Here is a 19298-nt window from a genome sequence, read left to right as displayed (position 1 = left end):
AGAACCCATATAAATTGAAGGAGCCCTCGCAGAACTGTGATTAAATCCTGGGAGTGTGACTTGCTGATTCTTACCACTACACTGTGACTATAACTTTAGGCCCCTCCACAACCTGGAAAAGGAAAGTACTCCATATCCCAATTGCAGATTCATTAGTCATTAAGGTTTTTACTCTTGATTTTCAAAATTTTATTCCATGTTTTAGCAGGTCATAAACTCCATTCTGTAGAAGAATCCATTATAATCAAACAGCCCAGTGTTCGCTATGCCCAGGTGAACATTTCTTTTTCCTGGACCAGCTGAAGTATCTTCTCGGGGAGACTAATGTAGCAGATTGATATGGCCCCCAGGCACAATTCAAGTCAAATGGGAGTCTGTTGGAGAGATTGCTTTTGACTCTAGTGGGAGTTTGATCAAACCGTACACACGACAAAGCAAATAGAAAAATATTATGTTTGTTTGAGAGTGTGTTGAAAGGTTCTTGAATTTCCAGCCCCCTGCCAGAGGCAGAATCATTCCTTAGCAAAACAACACAGTCAACCCAGACACAGCACAAAATGTATCACCCATCACAAAATGATGGGACCCAGAGTTAGCTAAGGCTATGTGAGTGCAAACTCCCCATGAGGCAAGATACCCAATTAAAGAATAACTACATTTCAGGGATAATCCTCCCTGCTCCCCACCCCCTGCTTTAATAATTAGGAGGAAAAACGCTACCATGTGACTGAGAAGACAAAATAAAGGTTTAAAACATCCTAACTCCTAACAGTTCATTCTCACCCCTGGTCAGTGCTTACTTCTCAGACCACGGACGGTTCCAGCAGCAGGCCAGAATCATTACTGTCTCTGCAGGGAACTCCACCCCCAACCCGTCCCTTGAGGTCTCAGCTTCTCTGCTGGCCTCAGCAGGTTGCCCCTGCCTCACTGCTCATGCCTTTCCAGCCCGCAGACCCCACATGGATGGCTGCCTCTGTCTCCACTCTCTGGGGCTTCACCCCAGCAGGCTGTGGTGGATTCCAGCAAGCCAGCAGGCACTCACACAGGCATACATACCCACATGTGCACTCTCCAGCTCCCCTGCTTATGTCTGCTCCCCCAGCTTCTAGAAAGAGATGGAGCCCTGGGGAGAAGGGCCCTTCCAGCACCATCCCCAGGGCAGAGTGCAATAAGCCAAGCCACACCCAGCCCCTCTGCAAGCCAGATGGTTGCCCTTTCCCTGCCAGAATAAAACCCATCCAAAAAAAAAGAAAAAAAAAGTAACGGAGCATCAAAAGGAACGATCCAACCACATAATCATCACACAACCTAATTTGACCCATATAAAGCAAGAAGGCCATGGCAGCCAAAATCCTGCTGCTGCAAAACTTATTAAAATACACTTGAGAGAGCCCAGAAAGAGGGCAACACCCCCGCACCACAGAAGAAGGCAAAAACCTCCACAGTCCATACCAATCTGACAATGGGATAAAAGTCCTTCCTGAACCCACCTAAGGCAATTGGTCTGACCCTGAGTGGAGGGGGAAAACCCTTTAGCCAGAAATCTCCAGATTTAAGTCCCAGCAAAGTCCCCAGGCTTTGCTGCAGCCACCACCCAATATTTCTGGGGAGGAATTCTCTCCTGGCCCCGCGGGACAACCAACAAAGTCCATACGTATAGAAAATACCCATAGTAGAACACCCCGTGCCTCAGTCAGGGTGTTGGACTAGATGACCTATTGAGGTTCCTTCCACCTCTACTTCTTCATGATTCTCTATGAATAAAGGCACAACTGTATGTCCAACGCCTATTCAACCTCTTCTTGAACAACATTTCTCAACATATCAGTAAGTAAAGGTGGGTAGAAGGTATGAGACAGGTTGCTTGATTTAAGTGTTATTTAGATCAATATGGATGTAATATTTACCTTTTGTAGAATGAGAGATGACAGAAGCCCTAACTATTTGCAATAAACATCCTGCAGCACCGTTCTCAAGATTTAGGGTGTTATTGTTGGTATCCTGGCAAAATTCTGATGGTTGATTTTAGACTACCTCTTTAAAATACATTGAAACTTCAGTTGGATACAACACCCTTCTTCATTCACTTCCTGTACCTACCTTTCTTGTTATCCAAAAGTCCACATCAAAGGCTCTTAATGGCATTAGCTGAAAGGTCCACTTGAAGATCAGAAATTGTCTTAGGAAAAAGTGGGTATAAGTGGTCAGTTCTCAGAATGGAGAAAAGTAAACAGTGGGATCCCAAAAGGACATCTTGGGACCTGTGATGTTTAATATCTTCATAAATGATTTGGAAAGGGGGGTTAATAGTGAGTTGGCCAAGTTTGCAGTTGACACATAAGTACTCAGAATGGCAAAAACCAAAGAATACTGTGAAGAACTCTTGCAGAATTCATGAGCACAATCTCTACCCTCCACTGCAAAGTGCAGGCATATGAGTGCAATCCCCCTCTACAGGTACATGCAGGTACACAAGCATGATTCCCCCTCCAAACCACAGCTGTGCCCTTACTGACACCTTCCCCTTACCGGTGCACAAAGTTTTGTTTTGGTTCCCCCACCTCAAAAAAAGGATACAGGAGAACTAGAAAAAGATACAAAGAAAAGCAGATAGGATGATTGTGGTACAGAAGGGTTTCCATATGAGAAGAGACTAAATAGGCTAGGAGTTTTCAACTTAAAAAGAAATGACTGGGAGAACATGAAAAAATAAAAAAATACAAAATAACGTATTGGGCAGAGGAAGTAGGTAGATATTTATTATTTAGTATTTCTCACCTGTGTATTAGGTAGCAGGTTTAAAACTAACAAAAGGAAATTCTTTTACAAGCAGTGTGTAATTAACTTGTGGAACTCATTGCTACAGGATGTTGTAGAGAATGATGATTTAACCCAATTCAGAAGGAGATTAGACAAATGTATGAAGGAAAGGTCCATCATGGTAAATAGGGATGTAGCCTCTGAATTAGAATTCTCCAAACCTCTGAATGCTGGAAGCTGCACTGGGAAAGAAGCAAGGGCGGAAAATTCTGGACATGCCCTATTCACCTTCATCCCCAGCATCCACTCTCTGCCACTTCGTGAGACAGGATACTGGGCTAGATGGACCACCCAGTAAATGGCAGTTCTTATGATCTTGATCTTAACAACTGCCTCTCTCTAACCCAAAGTTGCCCACGTGGTCACTAGTATGTGAATTTGCCTCTGTACATGCATAAGTTTGCAAATGCCTTTCAGGTGAAAGGTGCTGTAAAAAGAGAGTACAATCTTTTACAAGTAATAAGTTAGTGAAATACCTAAAAATGGTTCACTGTGATCTAAAGGAATGGGCTTATGACAATGTCTTTTTATCAGTTCATATTTTGTCATATAAACATCTTAGGAAAAAATAAGTAACATTAATACAGAAATGTCAGAGAGAAGCATTTGTTAATAAACTTTGTGGCTCCCTGTTTGTTTTGTAACATCTTCTGTTACTTTAACCAACGTTTAAAGAATAACCTCCACCAGCAACAGAAATGAAAAAGTTCTTGGGTGGGCACTACCTAGCCAGTGATCTCATCTGTTTTCTAAAAAGACAGAGCTCAAACTTTTCTGCCTTCATTGGTTAATCCTCACTAATTGTTTTATTAATATCAGTGCATCATAAAAGCTCTCACTCCAGTGTAAGGATCACATGCTGAAATAAATGAATTAGAAGGCAATTGGTAGAGTCATTTGCATGGTAGACCGCACAGGTCTCTGCTAGTTCATACCAATGCCTCTGTAGTGCTGATGTCTAAGGTATAGATTGTAACCTTACTAGGAATCCCCCCTCCACCACAGTTCCCCAACAAAGGCAGAAGTCAGGTACCAAAAGCAAAAGCCTCATCTGATCAAAAAGGAACTCTATGAGTTTCAGGCCTCTATCCAGGTCAGCCAGTAGAGGGAGGCTTGGTCAGCCAAATATCACCAAATGTTTTACTCAGACACATAATAGAAGTCTGGCTGCATCTATCTGGGTGACATACCAGTTTTTCCTCTTCATGCTTTTATGGGAGACATTGTTGGGTAGAATAAGAGGAACTTCACTGAGAAATCACTAGCTAGTCAGAACTCTCTTCCCCCTGCCATTCTCATATAAGATGAAAGGGCTTTACGTTTTTAAGGAATTGGGGCACTGATTGTTGTCTGTGGCTGATCTGTTTATAGTCTTGGATTCACCTCCATATGGTATAAAGTGGGAATCCAATGCAGCTAAAGAAGCAGGCACATTTCTTTGATATCAACCATTTGCCATCAAGTCAACCAGGATGACCTAGATGCCACAGTGATGATGACAGAGATATATGTGAAGGAGCTGAGAGAGAGGACTTGGGGGAGGGGGGAGAAGAGAGAGAGAAAGATGAGAGAACAAAAAGAGCAGGGGGGTATAGGATCATAGAATTATAGAAAATTAGGGTTGAAAGGGACCTCAAGAGATCATCTAGTCCAACCCCCTGCTCAAAGTAGGACCATCCCCAACTAGATCATTCCAGACAGGGTTTTGTCAAGCTGAGCTTTAAAAATCTCCAAGGTTGGAGATTCCACCACCTCTCTAGGTAATGTGTTTCAGTTTCTCATCAACCTTCTAGTAAGAAGGTTTTTCCTAACATCCAACTTAAACCTCTCACTGCAACTTGAGCATATTGCTCCTTTTTCTTTCATCTCTCATCCCTGAGAACAGTCTAGCTCCATCCTCTCTGGAACCCCCCTTCAGGTAGTTAAAGGCTGCTATGAAATCCCCTCTCAGTCTTCTCTTCTGCAGAATAAATAAACCCAGTGCCCTCAGCCTTTCCTCAGAAGTCATGTGCTCCAGTCCCATAACCACTTTCATTGCTCTCCACTGAACTCTCTCCAACCTGTCCACATCCTTTCTATAGTGGAGGGCCCAAAACTGGACACAGTACTCCAGATGTGGCATCATCAGTGGAGAATAGAGTGTAATAATTACTTCCCTCGATGTGCTGGCAACACTTCTGCTAATGCAGCCCAGTATGCTGTTAGCTTTTTTGGCAACAAGGGCACACAGTTGACTCATATCCAGCTTATTGTCCACTGTAACCCCCCCAGGTCCTTTTCTGCAGAGCTGCTGCTTAGCCAGTTAGTCCCCAGGCTATAGTGGTACATGAGATTCTTCCATCCTAAGTGCAGGACTTTGCACTTGTCCTTACTGAACCTTATAAGATTTATTTTGGCCCACTCCTCCAATTTGTCTAGGTCACACTGAATCCTAGCCCTACCCTCCAGTGTATCTACTACACCCCCTGGTTTGGTGTCAACCACAAATTTGGTAACGGTGCAAACCATCCCATCTTCTAGACCATTAATAAAGATGTTGAACAAAACTGGCCCCACGACTGACCCCTAAAGCACTCCACTTGATTACTACCCACACAGCCCAACAATCCAGCCAGCTTTCTGTCCACCTTAAGCTCCATTTATGCAATGCATAATTCCTCAGCTTGCTTGCAAGAATGCTGTGGGAGATGGTATCAAAAGCCTTGCTAAAGTCAAGGAAACTACAGGCCCGTTAGTCTTACCTCAGTCCTGAAGAAGCTCTTTGAGAAAATTATCCAGGAGCACATCTGCGAGGGACCAGCAGGGAAGATTATGCTTAGGTACAATCAACATAGGTTCATTAGAGGCAGGTCCTGTCAGACCAACATGGTGGCCTTCTACAACCAGGTCACAAAATCCTTGGACGCAGGTGTCGCGGTGGACATAGTCTTTCTGGACCCCATTCTCATTAAAAAATGAGGCGACTGTGGTGTCGATGCCTACACAGTCAGATGGGTCACAAATTGGCTGGAGGGTTGCACCCAGAGAGTGGTGACAGATGGGTCATTTTCGACCTGGAGGGATGTGGACAGTGGGGTTCCCCAGGGCTCAGTCCTGTTCAACATCTTTGTCAGCGACTTGGACAAGAGGGTGAAAAGCACCTTGTTCAAATTTGCAGATGACACTAAGATGTGGGGAGAGGTGGGCACACTAGAAGGGAGGGACAGGCTACAACTAGATCCGGACAGGTTATGGGATGGGTGGACGAGAATAGGATGGGATTCAACACTGACAAGTGCAAGGTGATGCACCTGGGGAGGAAGAACCAGCAGCATACCTACAGGCTGGGGAACTCCCTTCTCGTCAGTGCAGAGGCAGAAAAGGATCTTGGAGTCACTATTGATTCCAAGATGAACATGGGCCAGCAGCGTGGGGATGCAGTCAGGAAGGCCAACCGCACCTTGTCATGCATCCTCAGATGCATCTCAAGCAGTTCCAAGGAGGTGATCCTCCCCCTCTATGTGACATTGGTCAGGCTGCAGCTGGAGTACTGTGTCCAGTTCTGGGGGCTGTACTTCAGGAGGGATGTGGCCAGCATCAAGAGGGTCCAGAGGAGGGCCACTAGCATGATCAGGGGGCAGCCGGGCAGGCCCTACGAGGAGAGGCTATGGGACCTGAACCTGTTCAGTCTCCACAAGAGAAGGCTGAGGGGGGATCTGGTGGCTGTCTATAAACTGGCCAGGGAGGCAATAGGAGAGTTCCTGCTCCCCCGAGCACTACCGGGGGTAACAAGGAATAACAGCCATAAGTTGACTGAGATAAGATTCAGGCTAGACATCAGGAGGCACTATTTCACAGTCAGGGCGGCTAGGATCTGGAACCAACTTCCAAGGGAAGTGGTGCTCACTCCTACCCTGAGGGTCTTCAAAAGGAGGCTATACAATCACCTAGCCGGGGTCATTTGACCCCAGCATTCTTTCCTGCCTATGGCAGGGGTTGGACTTGATGATCTGCTCCGGTCCCTTCTGACCCTGACAACTAGGAAACTAGGAAACTATGAAGGTATATTACATCCACTGCTTTCCCTACATCCACAGAGCCAGTTATCTCAGCATAGAAATAATCAGGTTGGTCAAGCATGTCTTGCTCTTGCTGAATCCATGCTGACTGTTTCTAATCACTTTCTTCTGCAAGTGCTTAGAAATTGGTTATTTGAGGACCTGCTCCATGATTTTTCCAGGGACTGAGGTAAGGCTGAATGGTCTGTAGTTCCCTGGATCCTCCTTCTTCCCTTACTTAAAGATAAGCACTATATTTGTCCTTTTCCAATCATCCGGGACCTCCCCTGATCACCACAGTTTTCAAAGATAATGGCCAGTAGCTCTGCAATCACATCAGCCAACTCCCTAAGTACCCTCGGATGCATTTCGTCTGGCCCCATAAACTTGTACACATTCAGCTTTTCTAAATAATCCCTAACCTGTTTTGTCACCACAGAGGGCTGGTCACTTTCTCCCCAAACTGTGCTAGCAAGTGCAGTAGTCTGGGAGCTGACCTTACCCATTAAGCCTGAGGCAAAGAAGGCACTGAGCACTTCAGCCTTTTCCTCATCATCTGTCACTATTGTGCCCCCTCCATTCAGTAAGCAACCTACACTTTCCCTGTTCTTTCTCTTATTTCTAACATACTTATAGAAATCTTTCTTGTTACTCTTCATCTCCCTTGCTAGCTGCAACTCCAATTGCACTCTGGCCTTCCTGACTTCATCCCTGCATGCCCGAGCAATATTCTTATATTCCTCCCAAGGTGTTTGTCCAAGGATCCACATAATAGCAGTGAGTACTTAAACCTTCTCAAGTTTTCCAAAGGAATGGGTCTGAAAAGTAGAGCACAGCTCAAGAATTGTATAATCTGGCCCATAAATGCCCTTCATTTTCAACACAGAGCCATTTCCTATGGGAGGCTTATTGTCCCATCATTCAGGACTCTTTCCTGCTCAGAGTGGCCAAATTACGTTATAATCTAACTTGGTTACAGGAGTCCCTTTTATGTATTAGATGAAGGGCTAGTCACTGCCCCATTTTTCTTTGGATGGCCCTTCCTTGTTCTAACAAATATGTTCTTTATTTTGCAGATGCAAGTGCTTGTGACAAATGCCCTGATGATTTTTGGTCCAATGAAAACCACACATCCTGCACCCCCAAACAGATAGAGTTCCTATCATGGACAGAGCCCTTTGGAATAGCTTTGACTCTCTTTGCTGTCCTGGGAATTTTCCTGACCTCTTTTGTTCTAGGGGTCTTCACCAAATTCCGCAATACACCCATCGTCAAGGCCACAAATCGGGAACTGTCCTACCTCCTCCTCTTCTCCTTACTGTGCTGCTTCTCCAGTTCACTCTTCTTCATTGGCAAGCCCCAGGACTGGACCTGCCGTTTGCGGCAACCAGCCTTTGGCATCAGCTTTGTCCTCTGCATCTCCTGCATCCTAGTAAAGACCAATCGTGTCCTGTTGGTCTTTGAGGCCAAGATTCCCACAAGTCTTCACCGCAAGTGGTGGGGCCTCAATCTGCAGTTCCTTCTTGTCTTCTTGTGCACTTTTGTGCAGATCGTCATCTGTGTTATCTGGCTCTACACTGCACCTCCCTCCAGCTACCGAAACCATGAGTTGGAAGATGAGATTATCTTCATCACTTGTCATGAGGGCTCCCTGATGGCCCTGGGCTTCCTGATTGGCTACACCTGTCTTCTGGCTGCCATCTGTTTCTTCTTTGCTTTCAAGTCCCGGAAGCTCCCTGAGAACTTCAATGAGGCTAAGTTCATCACCTTCAGCATGCTGATCTTTTTCATTGTCTGGATCTCCTTCATCCCTGCCTATGCCAGCACCTATGGCAAGTTTGTATCAGCGGTGGAGGTGATCGCCATCCTGGCTGCCAGCTTTGGGTTGCTGGCTTGCATCTTCTTCAACAAAGTCTACATAATCCTCTTCAAGCCATCACGCAACACTATTGAAGAAGTGCGCTGCAGCACAGCTGCCCATGCCTTTAAGGTAGCAGCTAGGGCCACACTGAGGCGTAGCAACGTATCACGTAAGCGGTCTAACAGTCTTGGTGGCTCCACTGGGTCTACCCCATCATCCTCCATCAGCAGCAAGAGCAACCAGGAAGATCCATTCCCTCCGCCAGCCTCTGCAGAGCAGCATCAGCAGCGTGGCTGTAAGCAGAAGGTCAGCTTTGGCAGTGGGACTGTCACCCTGTCACTAAGCTTTGAGGAACCCCAAAAGAATGCTGTGGCCAACAGGAATGCCAAGCGCAGGAACTCCCTGGAAGCCCAGAACAGTGATGACAGCTTGATGCACCACAGGGCCCTGCTTCCCTTACAGAACAGTGAGCCCCTAGGTGTGGAACCTGGTTTCCATGCAGTTTCAAGCCAAGAGTCCAGCTCACAAGAGTCCATAGTGGGAGAAACCAAAGATGTACAAAGCCCAGAAGAAGAATCTTCTCTGCCATCAGCAAATTCTCGGAATTTTATAGGTACAGGAGGTGGCTCCATCACAGAGAACACAATACATTCTTAACAGAAGAAAACTATACAAATTCCCACCTCTGCCCAGTGGAGCCAGATCACCTGTTTTCTTCTGAATGGAAAAGACACCAGAGATACATCTGTGACACAGCCACCCCACCTTATTTTTAGTGCCAGCAGGGTAATACTTACTTCTGAAGGACATGCAGGTGGAAGGATTATCAGATGTCTGTGCCTTGGGACCCTTAAGCTGAACTGTGTTTGCTCTAAAGAAATCAGGACTGAAACATCTCAGAAGGACAAGTTTAGATTTTCTCCAGCAGAGTTTTAGCAGAACTTTGCATACTGCCTTGCCTTTGTCAGTCCTATCTGCCAGACAATAGCTCATCTGGCTATTGGAGGAGTTTAGGTAATTCCATTATCCTCTGCTTTTACACTGATGTATAATATTCCTCTTCCCCTTTATGTATAATGGTCCTGCTTTGTCTTCTATGTGAAATCTCTAACCATGTTATACAAAGGAAAGGACTTGGAGCTCTACAAAAGTAGGACATGTGGTCAACTTAGGAACAGTGAACTCATAAAAACAAAACACCAAACACCTTGTACAGCCAGGGGTCAGAACATGTAAAGTATTTAATGTGATAGACAGTGCTCCCTGCTATTTATACAAGATGATGTTCCAATCCCAGATTCCTGTTGCTGCCAATGGCAGCAGTAAAGAATGATGGACAATTTTTTTCATAAACATCAGTGCATTAGATCAGGTTACTGGTTCCCTGTTGGTTTGTTCCAGTCAAAGCCTCTTCAGCTCCAGCCCACCTATTTTGGTGGAAAGGGAGGACAGTATGTCATCCCCAGGAGAATGCTGCGAGAGCTCAACAAGATATATCCATGATTGATTATGTTGCTAGTAGTTGTATGCTTAATGAAGCGTCTTGGCTGTAATGTTTTGCATGACATACATGGCTAAACATTTCACACAACAGTCTATTCTGTGCTTTTCCGTATTAGTCTCACACACACATTAGTGCACTAGTCATGAGAATGGTGATGGAATGGTGGAGTTCAAATGAAAAGGACTGGAGATGCAGAAATGTCCCCAAGAAGTAGAGAGGCAAGACTTTTTTGTGCTATCTTTTATTGGACCAGTTAAATAGATGGGAGACTTGGGAAAGGGCACTTAATGCCTGGAAGCTTCTCCAACATAACTATAGAGGCGGACCAATACAAGATATTACAAAATATCCTTGTCTCTCATTAACTGGACCATCACAGCTACAACAGTGCTCCAACCCAAAAACAAGGTAAGTTTGGATTGCTCAAAAAACAAGTATCTGGAGTGCACATACATGGGCAGATGGCTGGGTTGGGGCTTGGGAGCTTCATTAAGGCTTTTGAAGGTTAATGGGGCAAGCACACAGGTAACTGGAAAAATATTTAATATTTTATAGCACCACCAGGAAGCCAAGGATTTTGTTGGGGTTCTACAGGGTGTGGACTACAGTGAGAGTTTCCATTCAAAGCCATCTGAGAGGGGCATATAATAAAAGAAGGGTCTGCTGTATCTGAAGAGGAAGCTTTAGTGTCTGAAAAGGGGCCAGATGAGACCTTCAGAAACAGAGTCCTCAGTGGTCCTCTTACAGCAGTAATGCCTCTGGTTTTGGATAAGCTGTACCATGTTCCTCTCTATCCACACAGAGGGTGTTTGAGACAAGAAGGGGACTCAGATGTAAACATTTTGTCCATTGCTTGATCAGAGAAACAACGTTCCTAGAGGGCTTGGTGGACCTCTGCTCTATAACAGTGGTCAGTTGGCATGACTGTGTAATACTTTTCCTTCATGAAACAATAAGGTACTCTGAATCACTCAGATGCACCTTAAACAGAGACAAAGCTCTGAGAAAATGCCTTGGGAAAAGCATCATCATTCTCTTATTACTCTTGTTGTCATTTGTTTTTTAGTCAGGGCAAAAAAATAAAATGACTAAGTGATGTTGTCATATAAGGACTTGTTTTCATTTCTGCTTGGTGAGCTGAGAATGAAGATTAGGTACTGGGAAAATGCAGGAACTGGTATAAGCACATTTTCAAGGTATGGATAAATTAAACTTTTTGCCTTTGACCACATGTCCATATGCATACCTTCACTGTGGGCATGCAGGCACCATAGCACTCAACCTCAGAGTCATCTGGCAGAGCAGGAGCAGTGGGGTGCACTGTACCCTGCCTTTTTCTCGTGCTCTGTGCTGAGGGAATACGTCAGCGCTTCCTGCTCTCCCATGCTTTTTACCACCTACTGCCTCAAGGCCGAGCACATTACTGGCTCATGATTAAAGGCCCACAATTCTGACTTAAGTCCTTGGACAGTTTCTAATGTTATTTTTTTCCATGTTCTTTTTTGTTGTTATTGTTGTTATTTATCAAATGTATCTGTTTCCTTTAGTTTAAAAAATAGTTAAACTTTTTACTGAAGGCTGTGGCCTCTCCCCTGACATAGAAACTTAATTGTACCTGTGCTATGCTGTGCTAGCACGCTGGCCTTTTTCTTCTCATCAGTCAGTTTACCATTTTATTTTGGCTGAAAGAATAGAAGCCTAGCTTCTCTCTGCACACCAGGATTCAAAATGTGCCCCACTGTCCTACAGTGGTACTGAGCTGCCTCAAGTGAACATTCACAGTGCCTGTACTGCCTCAGACTCCTGTGTTCCCAGAAAGTGCTCCCTACACAGGTCATGTAGATGTAAGTCCAGAAAGGAGCAGGAGACCAGGCTGCAACTCCATCTCCTGGACAAATCTATGGGATCTGACACAGATCCTAGACATCAAAATGAAGCTCAGTGCCATACGTCCTTCAACAAGATTATCCTCGGCCTTGGCTCTGGTATATCCTTTGAACATCTACAGTTCTAATCCTAGTCCCTAAGACATACCCCATCCCAGAGCTGCAGGAAGAAACCTGATTCACCTTTGCTATACTTACTGTATTCTGAGATGTAGCATCCCCTCTACCCAGTGAAGCCTGTAAGAAAGTAGGCACCAACTTTATGGCCTCATCACCCAGCTTTCAGTCACCCAGTTAGCTCCAAAGAAGGCTCCCCTTGACAGCTCAGTGGCTTCTGAGCCAAGTTCCACACCAGCACTGAAATCCCTGTCCTGGCTTCCCCCAAGCTTGAGAAGCTGTTGTCATGGAGACTGCCCCACCTTCTAAACTTTGCAGTGACATCTTCTCCACTAGCTTCTCCATCTCTTCAGGTTCTGAGTGATTTCCAGCTGTCTGTATAATGTACTGTTGACCCCGCCCATGTTCTGGCTCATATTCATAATTCCAGCATTGGGCCTGCCTTTGGATCTGACTTCATGGCACCCCTGTCACTCTTGGCTCATTGGAATCTTCATCCAGTTCTGGCTATGAGCACATTTCTGCTCAGTTTGCAGATCCAGTTCAGCAGTGCAAAGCATCTAGAAAAGGCCCTCTAGAAAAGCCTCATGGGCTCCCTGACATGGTGGCAACAAGGAAAGTACCCAACTTTCCCAGGGTGACCCTAAGGCAAGAGGGCCTTTCCACTTTCTTTGTCATTGGGGATAGCTGGGATTAGTTTTCCAGATCCATTTTTGAGGATCGGTGACTTCCAAGAGGCTAATCCATTCCCATTCTCCACTCTGATAAATTCTTACCTCTGCCCTCCTCCACATACTAAGGCCCTCCAGATCTTACTCAAAAAGTCAATGAGCCTGCTCACAGGCTGGTTGACACACTGCAGCCCTCTAGGTCTACTGAAGTAACTTTGTCTATCAGTGAGGTACTGATAGGCCAAGTCAAGCAAGTCTGAAAGACTTCTGCCCTTTGCTCTACAAATGAGAGTAGACAGAAAGTATCAAGATGTTCCTCAGGTGACCAAGCATTTCCATACCTACTTGGTGCCCTCCTCCCTGGTGGGTATAAAAATATAAGAAGGCCTGGCAGATATGCTCCACTCCTAAGGAAAGAGCCTAAGCAAGTTAACCTTTTTGTTCACAAATCTTAATTCATCTGATACTTTTGAATAGCTAATTATCAAGCCCTAGCTAGGTAGGACATCTGTATCTATAAATACATTGCCAGTTGACTCTTAACCAAGGATTCCTAAGAGAACCGGTTTCCCCTTACGTCCAAGAGCCATAACCAAACATCCCTACAAGTGGCTCGATGCTGTGAATTCTGTTGTGTGTTTAATAGAGGTAGCCAGAACCCAGCCCCACTCCCCCACCGTCTGGGCCTAGGTACACCCCCACTCCCTGCCACCAGAGAGGACAGTCAAGGTCAACTGATCTCTTAGCCCTTCCCATATAAACTTCTGACCCAAAGGGGAAGCATCTGGGTAACAAGGCTCAAACTTGTACCTGGGCTGCTGCACCATCGGCTTGTCCTGCTACTATCTGATGGATTCCTTGGATACCTGACCCAGGTAGCCTCCTGACCTCACTCTGGGTGTTCCCATTCCTCTGGTATGGGGTGCTGGAGCCCCACACCTACTGGCATCGGGTTGCAAGTGGAGGAGGAGCAGCAGGAGTGGTACTACAATAGTGGGGCCCCAGGACAAAAGCATGCTACTGGCCTCCAAGGAAGGGAGTCAAGGTAAATGAGTGGTTCTGGGAGTGGTGAAGGGGACTGGTTCAGGGTCACCCAAAGCCCCCAAGGCATCCACAACCAGTGAAGACTGTAGCAAACCCAACCCACAGAATCCCCAACTACTGTTATCCATCCATCTTTGAGTCCCAGATCAGAACTGCTCATTCCTTGTGTTGACTACCCTCCTAGACTCAAGCTCCAGGTAATTTCATAGATAAGACCATGGCATGAGATCTACAAATCCCACTAAGTCAGCAATGGAAACTTGAAAGCACAGAAACCACAGATGGTTTGCCCCTGGATTCAGGGCCTATGGAGTATAAAACCACAACCCTCAAAACGAATCTCCTTGGAACCAGGGAATCCATACACTTTGGGACCATTTGCTTCCCATACTACCCCTTGATTCTAGGGTTTTCCGGAGTTGCACGCTATGACCCCCTGATCAAGAAGAAAGCACAGGAGCTCACCTTGAACTCAGGGTACTACCAACAACACCATTGGCAGGCCAGGAGGACAGAGCCCCCTACAATCCAAACTGGAGGCCTACCTGCTGCAGAGCCCCTCCCCCCAACCCCCTCTGAAAGGCACTGTCTCCAGAACATGAAATCTGTTTACCTAGGAAATACCAGGAGTTTGCAAACATCTTCAAAAAGAAAAATGTAGATATTCTTCTTCCACACTTGGATTATGATTGTCCCCTCAATCTACAGCCAGGTGTAAAAATTCTGGTGGGGTGTATTTATGCCATGTCAGAACCCGAATACTCTCTGGCAAAAAAAAATCTGGCACAGAGCTTCATACGCGGGTTCACCCTGCTTACTAGGGAGGCCATCCTGTTTGGAAAAAAAAAGGATGGGAGTCTCCATCTATGTGCTAATTATTAGGCACTGAACCAGATTACTGGTCACAATCAGTATCCTTTACCCCAGATCTGAGAAGTGTTTGATTGGCTCAAAACAGCTCTATCTGTACCAAACTTGATCTTTGGGGAAGCTTATAACCTGGTCCATATCACCCATCAAATCAATCCGATCACTTTCAAATTGCACCTCCCTACAACGCTGAAAATCCACCCAGTCCCAGTTTCACATGTCCCTGTTCAAGGCCTACACAGAAAACATGCTCCATTTCCAATCCCATCCTCCTCCACCACTCATAAAGGTCCATGGCCAATAAGAGTACTTGGTCAAAGAAATTCTTGACTCAAGATGGTGAGGAAAATTACTCTACCTAGTAAAGTGAGAGGGGTATGGACCAGAGGAATGCACAAAGGAACCCATAGAAAATATCCTCACTCATGATATGGTACAGAACTTCTGCAAGGATCACCCAGCAAAGCCTGGACCAGTGCCTCCTAGAGGAAGTGGGCAGGGGTAGGGGAAGACTAATGTCAGGCTGTGGTTTTAAACCTGGGGCCTTGGCCTGTCTGATGCTGTAGTTTACCTCAGTCAAGGTACCTGACCTCCTGCATACCTAACCCATCTAGCTTCCTAGTCTGCCTGACCTTCTGGATCCCTGACTGTTCCCCAGACAGATCTCCTGGCTTCTTCTGACCCTGAGATGACCCCCAGACTTGGTCATCCACAGCCTGGCATGACAATGGCATTCCACATCGCTGAGGGATATGGGTTTCCCAAAAATGTACAGATTACCATTGAGGACCTCCCTTCTTGGGGAAAGGAGCTGTTCAATATCAAACTGGATGAGGCTCTCCCCACCCACATGCCCTAAGGAAGTACTCCCTAGCTCCAGAAGAAACATAACCACCAGGTGTACTCTACCTTGAGGCATTTCCCTGCTTCCCCTCCACCTCCCTTAGCTGTGTGGCTTGGAAGACATCCCAGGAAGTGTCAGAGGTTCCATGAAAGGACTGCAGTCTTTGGCTACAGCCACACCATCTGGTAACAGGCAAACTGTGGTGGTATGCTCGAGAGATTCATTCCACCCTCAGAGGTGTTACAGGGCAGTGGGGTATCTGAGGCAGCAGTAACACACAGGGCAGCAATGACATGTAACTGTTGGTGCCACCAATGCAGTTGTGTGTCTGTGGCAACAGCTGTCATTTTTCTGCCCCTACACCCAAAGGTAGCATCAAGAGCTGCTGCCTGGGTCACCCTGCTTCAGTTACCCTACTGGTGGCTGCCCCTGCATTCCTATACCATATACAGGGATGGCATTCAGATAAGACCAAACAATGCTGCAATTATATTCTGCAGCAAAAACAGGGTAGCAATCAATCCTTTTCCTTATACAGGGAAGCATTTTGCCTATAGCAGTGGTGCATATGCCACCAAATACATCTCTGAGCAATGTACCTTCCCGCCCTCTGAACACCAAAGCAGCCCTCTCTGCAGGCTCATGTTGGTTTTTTAGTCAATATTTACAGGCTGGACTCATCTGAAAGTGGACCCTTTTGTACTGGACCTTAGGAGAATGTGTTACCAGATTTGCCCATCACTTCGGGGTGTGCTCATTTATTACAGATATGTTTCTAGGGTCTTGGTAATTCTATTAATGTGCTGCTTGTGTTACTTGTGTTTCTATACAGAGCTGTATATCTCCCTTCTGCAAGGGGGTTAAGTCCTCACCCCCAGTGGAGCTGTCTTGCAGGACTCAGTTTCAATGGGGCTGGGTTCCTCCAGTCATCAAATCAGTCATACATACACACAAATTAATGTGACACACCTGACCCAGCCAGGTTGATCAGCATGGACAGGCTGACACCTTCATATGCCAAGAATCAGTTCATCAGAGCAACAATAAACTGCAGTCAGACACAAGCACACAATTAAACGAATACCTCTGAATCCGGCTGGGTGTCCAGATGACACTCTCATGGGCCAGCATTCAGTTCATTAGGGCACATCTGAGCCAAACTGGGTCAATCAGCCTGTACAAGCTGATCCCCTTATGTGTTTCAAACTCAGCACGTCCCAATCTTTAGCCTTTTTGATGAGCAGACCCCACAGTATTTTTGGGCTTCACAGGGATCTTTAGCTTAGGTAAAAGAAGTGTTGCTGCAGAGCAAGTGGGGAAGGAGAAGTAGAGAAACAAAAATATACCCAGTTACCACCAGTTTGACTACAAAAGTTATTTATTGCTAAGTATATGAAATATATGATGGCACTAGTAGTAATAGACATGCAAAGGAAAAACAAACACAAACAGTTACCGTCTTACCCTAGTTTCACTAAGTATTTGAGGAAACTTAGCTCAAGCTTAACTAATACAGTTCAGGTTCAGAATTTTATGCCTAGAGAGAACAGAGAAAAGAGAAAGAGAGCCCCGGGATCTCACCAGTCCAAGGCACTTGGGTTGTTTGATGACAGATAAAGTTCATAGTACGATCCTTGAAGGGAGATGATCTGTTTCTTTCAGTGTCTCAAGACGAAAAGCATGAGAGAGAGAGTTCTTCTTTGGAAGCACACACACTGCTGCTTTTTTACAGATTTTTATGCCCTCAGTTCAGCTTCTTTAAAGCATTCTTAATAGTGTAAATCATTGTCTTTTCTATTGACAAGGGGTTATCTGGTTTGGAACATCTCAAGAAACTGATTGATAATCAGGAAACAAATAAGATTAGGGAGTAACCAGACACTTGGGAGCCACTTGAAATTCCTATGGATAGCAGATATATTGATGGGATATCTCATGGTTTCTTCAGAAACAATAGATAGCTTGCAGCATCAGGGTTTTGGATTTTTACTTGTGAACAAGCCTCAGCTTAGCATGACTTTTCCAGATCTTACTATAGTCTTTTAACAGACTTAAGGCAATTATTGGAGTGTTCATAACCTTTGGAGGGGGAGGACTTCCACCAGTCATCCCGGGAAAAGTATGACAACACCTGTGGTCAGGCCTCCAACGGGCTGGATGCTGTGATGAACCCTTTACCATTGACCAAATGTTGCCCGTACCCCCTCTGACTCGGTCTCTTGCCTCAGCATTCCCTAACCCGGCAACCAAGTTTTAGTCATTCAAGTTTAAATAGGCCTCCCATAGTGGGACTGGGGAATGTACGCCCCAAGATGCCTATTAAGCTTTACTTCTGCTTAGCGGTGTGTGCATGTGTGTGTGGGGGGGGGGGGGTCCTTTGTAAATCCAGATTAGAACTGGTCTGATAAATGCTGAGCTGGGTGTGTGGGTTGATTATCATTTGGAGCACCGATTCCCCATCATGCAGTGCTCCCCTGCTTCGCTGATCCCAGAATTCACTGCAGTCTCTGCTTCAGGCTTTCTGTTCTCCATCTTCCATGTAAATGAATGGTCATCTGGTTCCATCTTGGATGTAAATGACACCTAGGGCAGCTGTTTCACACTTATCACCCTTATCTGGAGGGTTTTAGGTGTGTCTCTCACTGCATCTTAATCAGTTTTTGTTTAGGTGGGGGGGATTCTTTGTGAGTCTGACACGCTGCATCCTGTATCAGGGTTCCCCAAGAACATGGAGCTGAGAGGTAACAGATGTGCCAGTCCTTCTGCTTCAGGGGAGACCCAATCCAATGCCTTCCTCTTCCCATGGTCAAGAAACCTCCTGCAGACCTTTCAGCCCATGATTCCAATCCCCCACGTCAGGGACAGGCAACTCCTGGGATGCATACCAATTAGCAGCATCCAGACATTTTCCCTGGCACTCCAGGAGGCACGCAAAGAAATTGTTTAAAAAAAAATTTCTTTTGAGTTGCTGCTCCAGGCTCTCTGGAGCAGGCACAGATACCAGTGCCCTGGTTAGCCCCAGGGGTGGGGTCAGGAGAACACAGGCAGGGAGACACAGTTGTGTTTTGTGTTGACCCTGCCCCTGTCCCCGGACTGCGCCCCCCCCAGCCCAGCCCAGCCCCTGGAGAGGAGCTGTGGCTGGGTGGGGCTGGGGCCTGGGCAAGTACTGTGCAAGGCCACTGTGTTGGAGGCTGCCAGTGGATGGCTGAGCCCTGGGCCTGGCCAGGGCTTGGGCAGACAGATGCCCAGTTCCACCTGGGCAGGGGCACCACTGAGCGCCAGGACCAGGCACTTGGGGCAGGGTCCAGGCAGCGCAGGGAGAAACAGGTGAGGGCTGTGAGAGCTTGGGCCACAGCAGGTGGGCGGGTGCACCCAACAGCACCAAAGGCGGGGCCTGACCCACATAGCTCCATGAGGATGGGCCACAGCCACCCTGCGTGTAAAGGGATGCCACCTGGCCAGGGACGGACACCAGGCTCAGGGGGCTCCCAGCTCTGGGCTCGGCCTCTCACAGCATGAGTGGGGCAGAGCCAGTGCAGAGGCCTGGCTTTAGGAGCCCCTGGGCCCCAGAAACAGCCACCACACCTGTCCTGGACTACCCGGGGCCAGAGCTAGGGCAGGCACTGTGCAGAGCTGCTGTGCTG

General features: G+C 46.4%; 1 protein-coding gene across 1 annotated transcript in view; it reads left to right on the top strand.

Annotated features, from left to right (window-relative positions):
• The window catches only part of CASR (calcium sensing receptor), a 184341-nt gene extending 173052 nt beyond the window's left edge, over nt 1-11289 (top strand). Inside the window, exon 7 of the mRNA XM_090053551.1 lies at nt 7934-11289. Within this exon, the coding sequence (XP_089909677.1) occupies nt 7934-9375 (1442 nt within the window). The 3' untranslated portion in view covers nt 9376-11289. The remainder of the gene's footprint in view (nt 1-7933) is intronic.
• The last annotated feature ends 8009 nt before the right edge of the window (nt 11290-19298 follow it).

The sequence above is a fragment of the Crocodylus siamensis genome, chromosome 1 (genome assembly GCF_052110815.1).
Source record: "Crocodylus siamensis isolate JL-2025a chromosome 1, ASM5211081v1, whole genome shotgun sequence".
Lineage (NCBI taxonomy): Eukaryota > Metazoa > Chordata > Crocodylia > Crocodylidae > Crocodylus > Crocodylus siamensis.
Note: the sequence above shows the minus strand (reverse complement) of the source record. Positions and strands in the feature narration are given on the sequence as shown.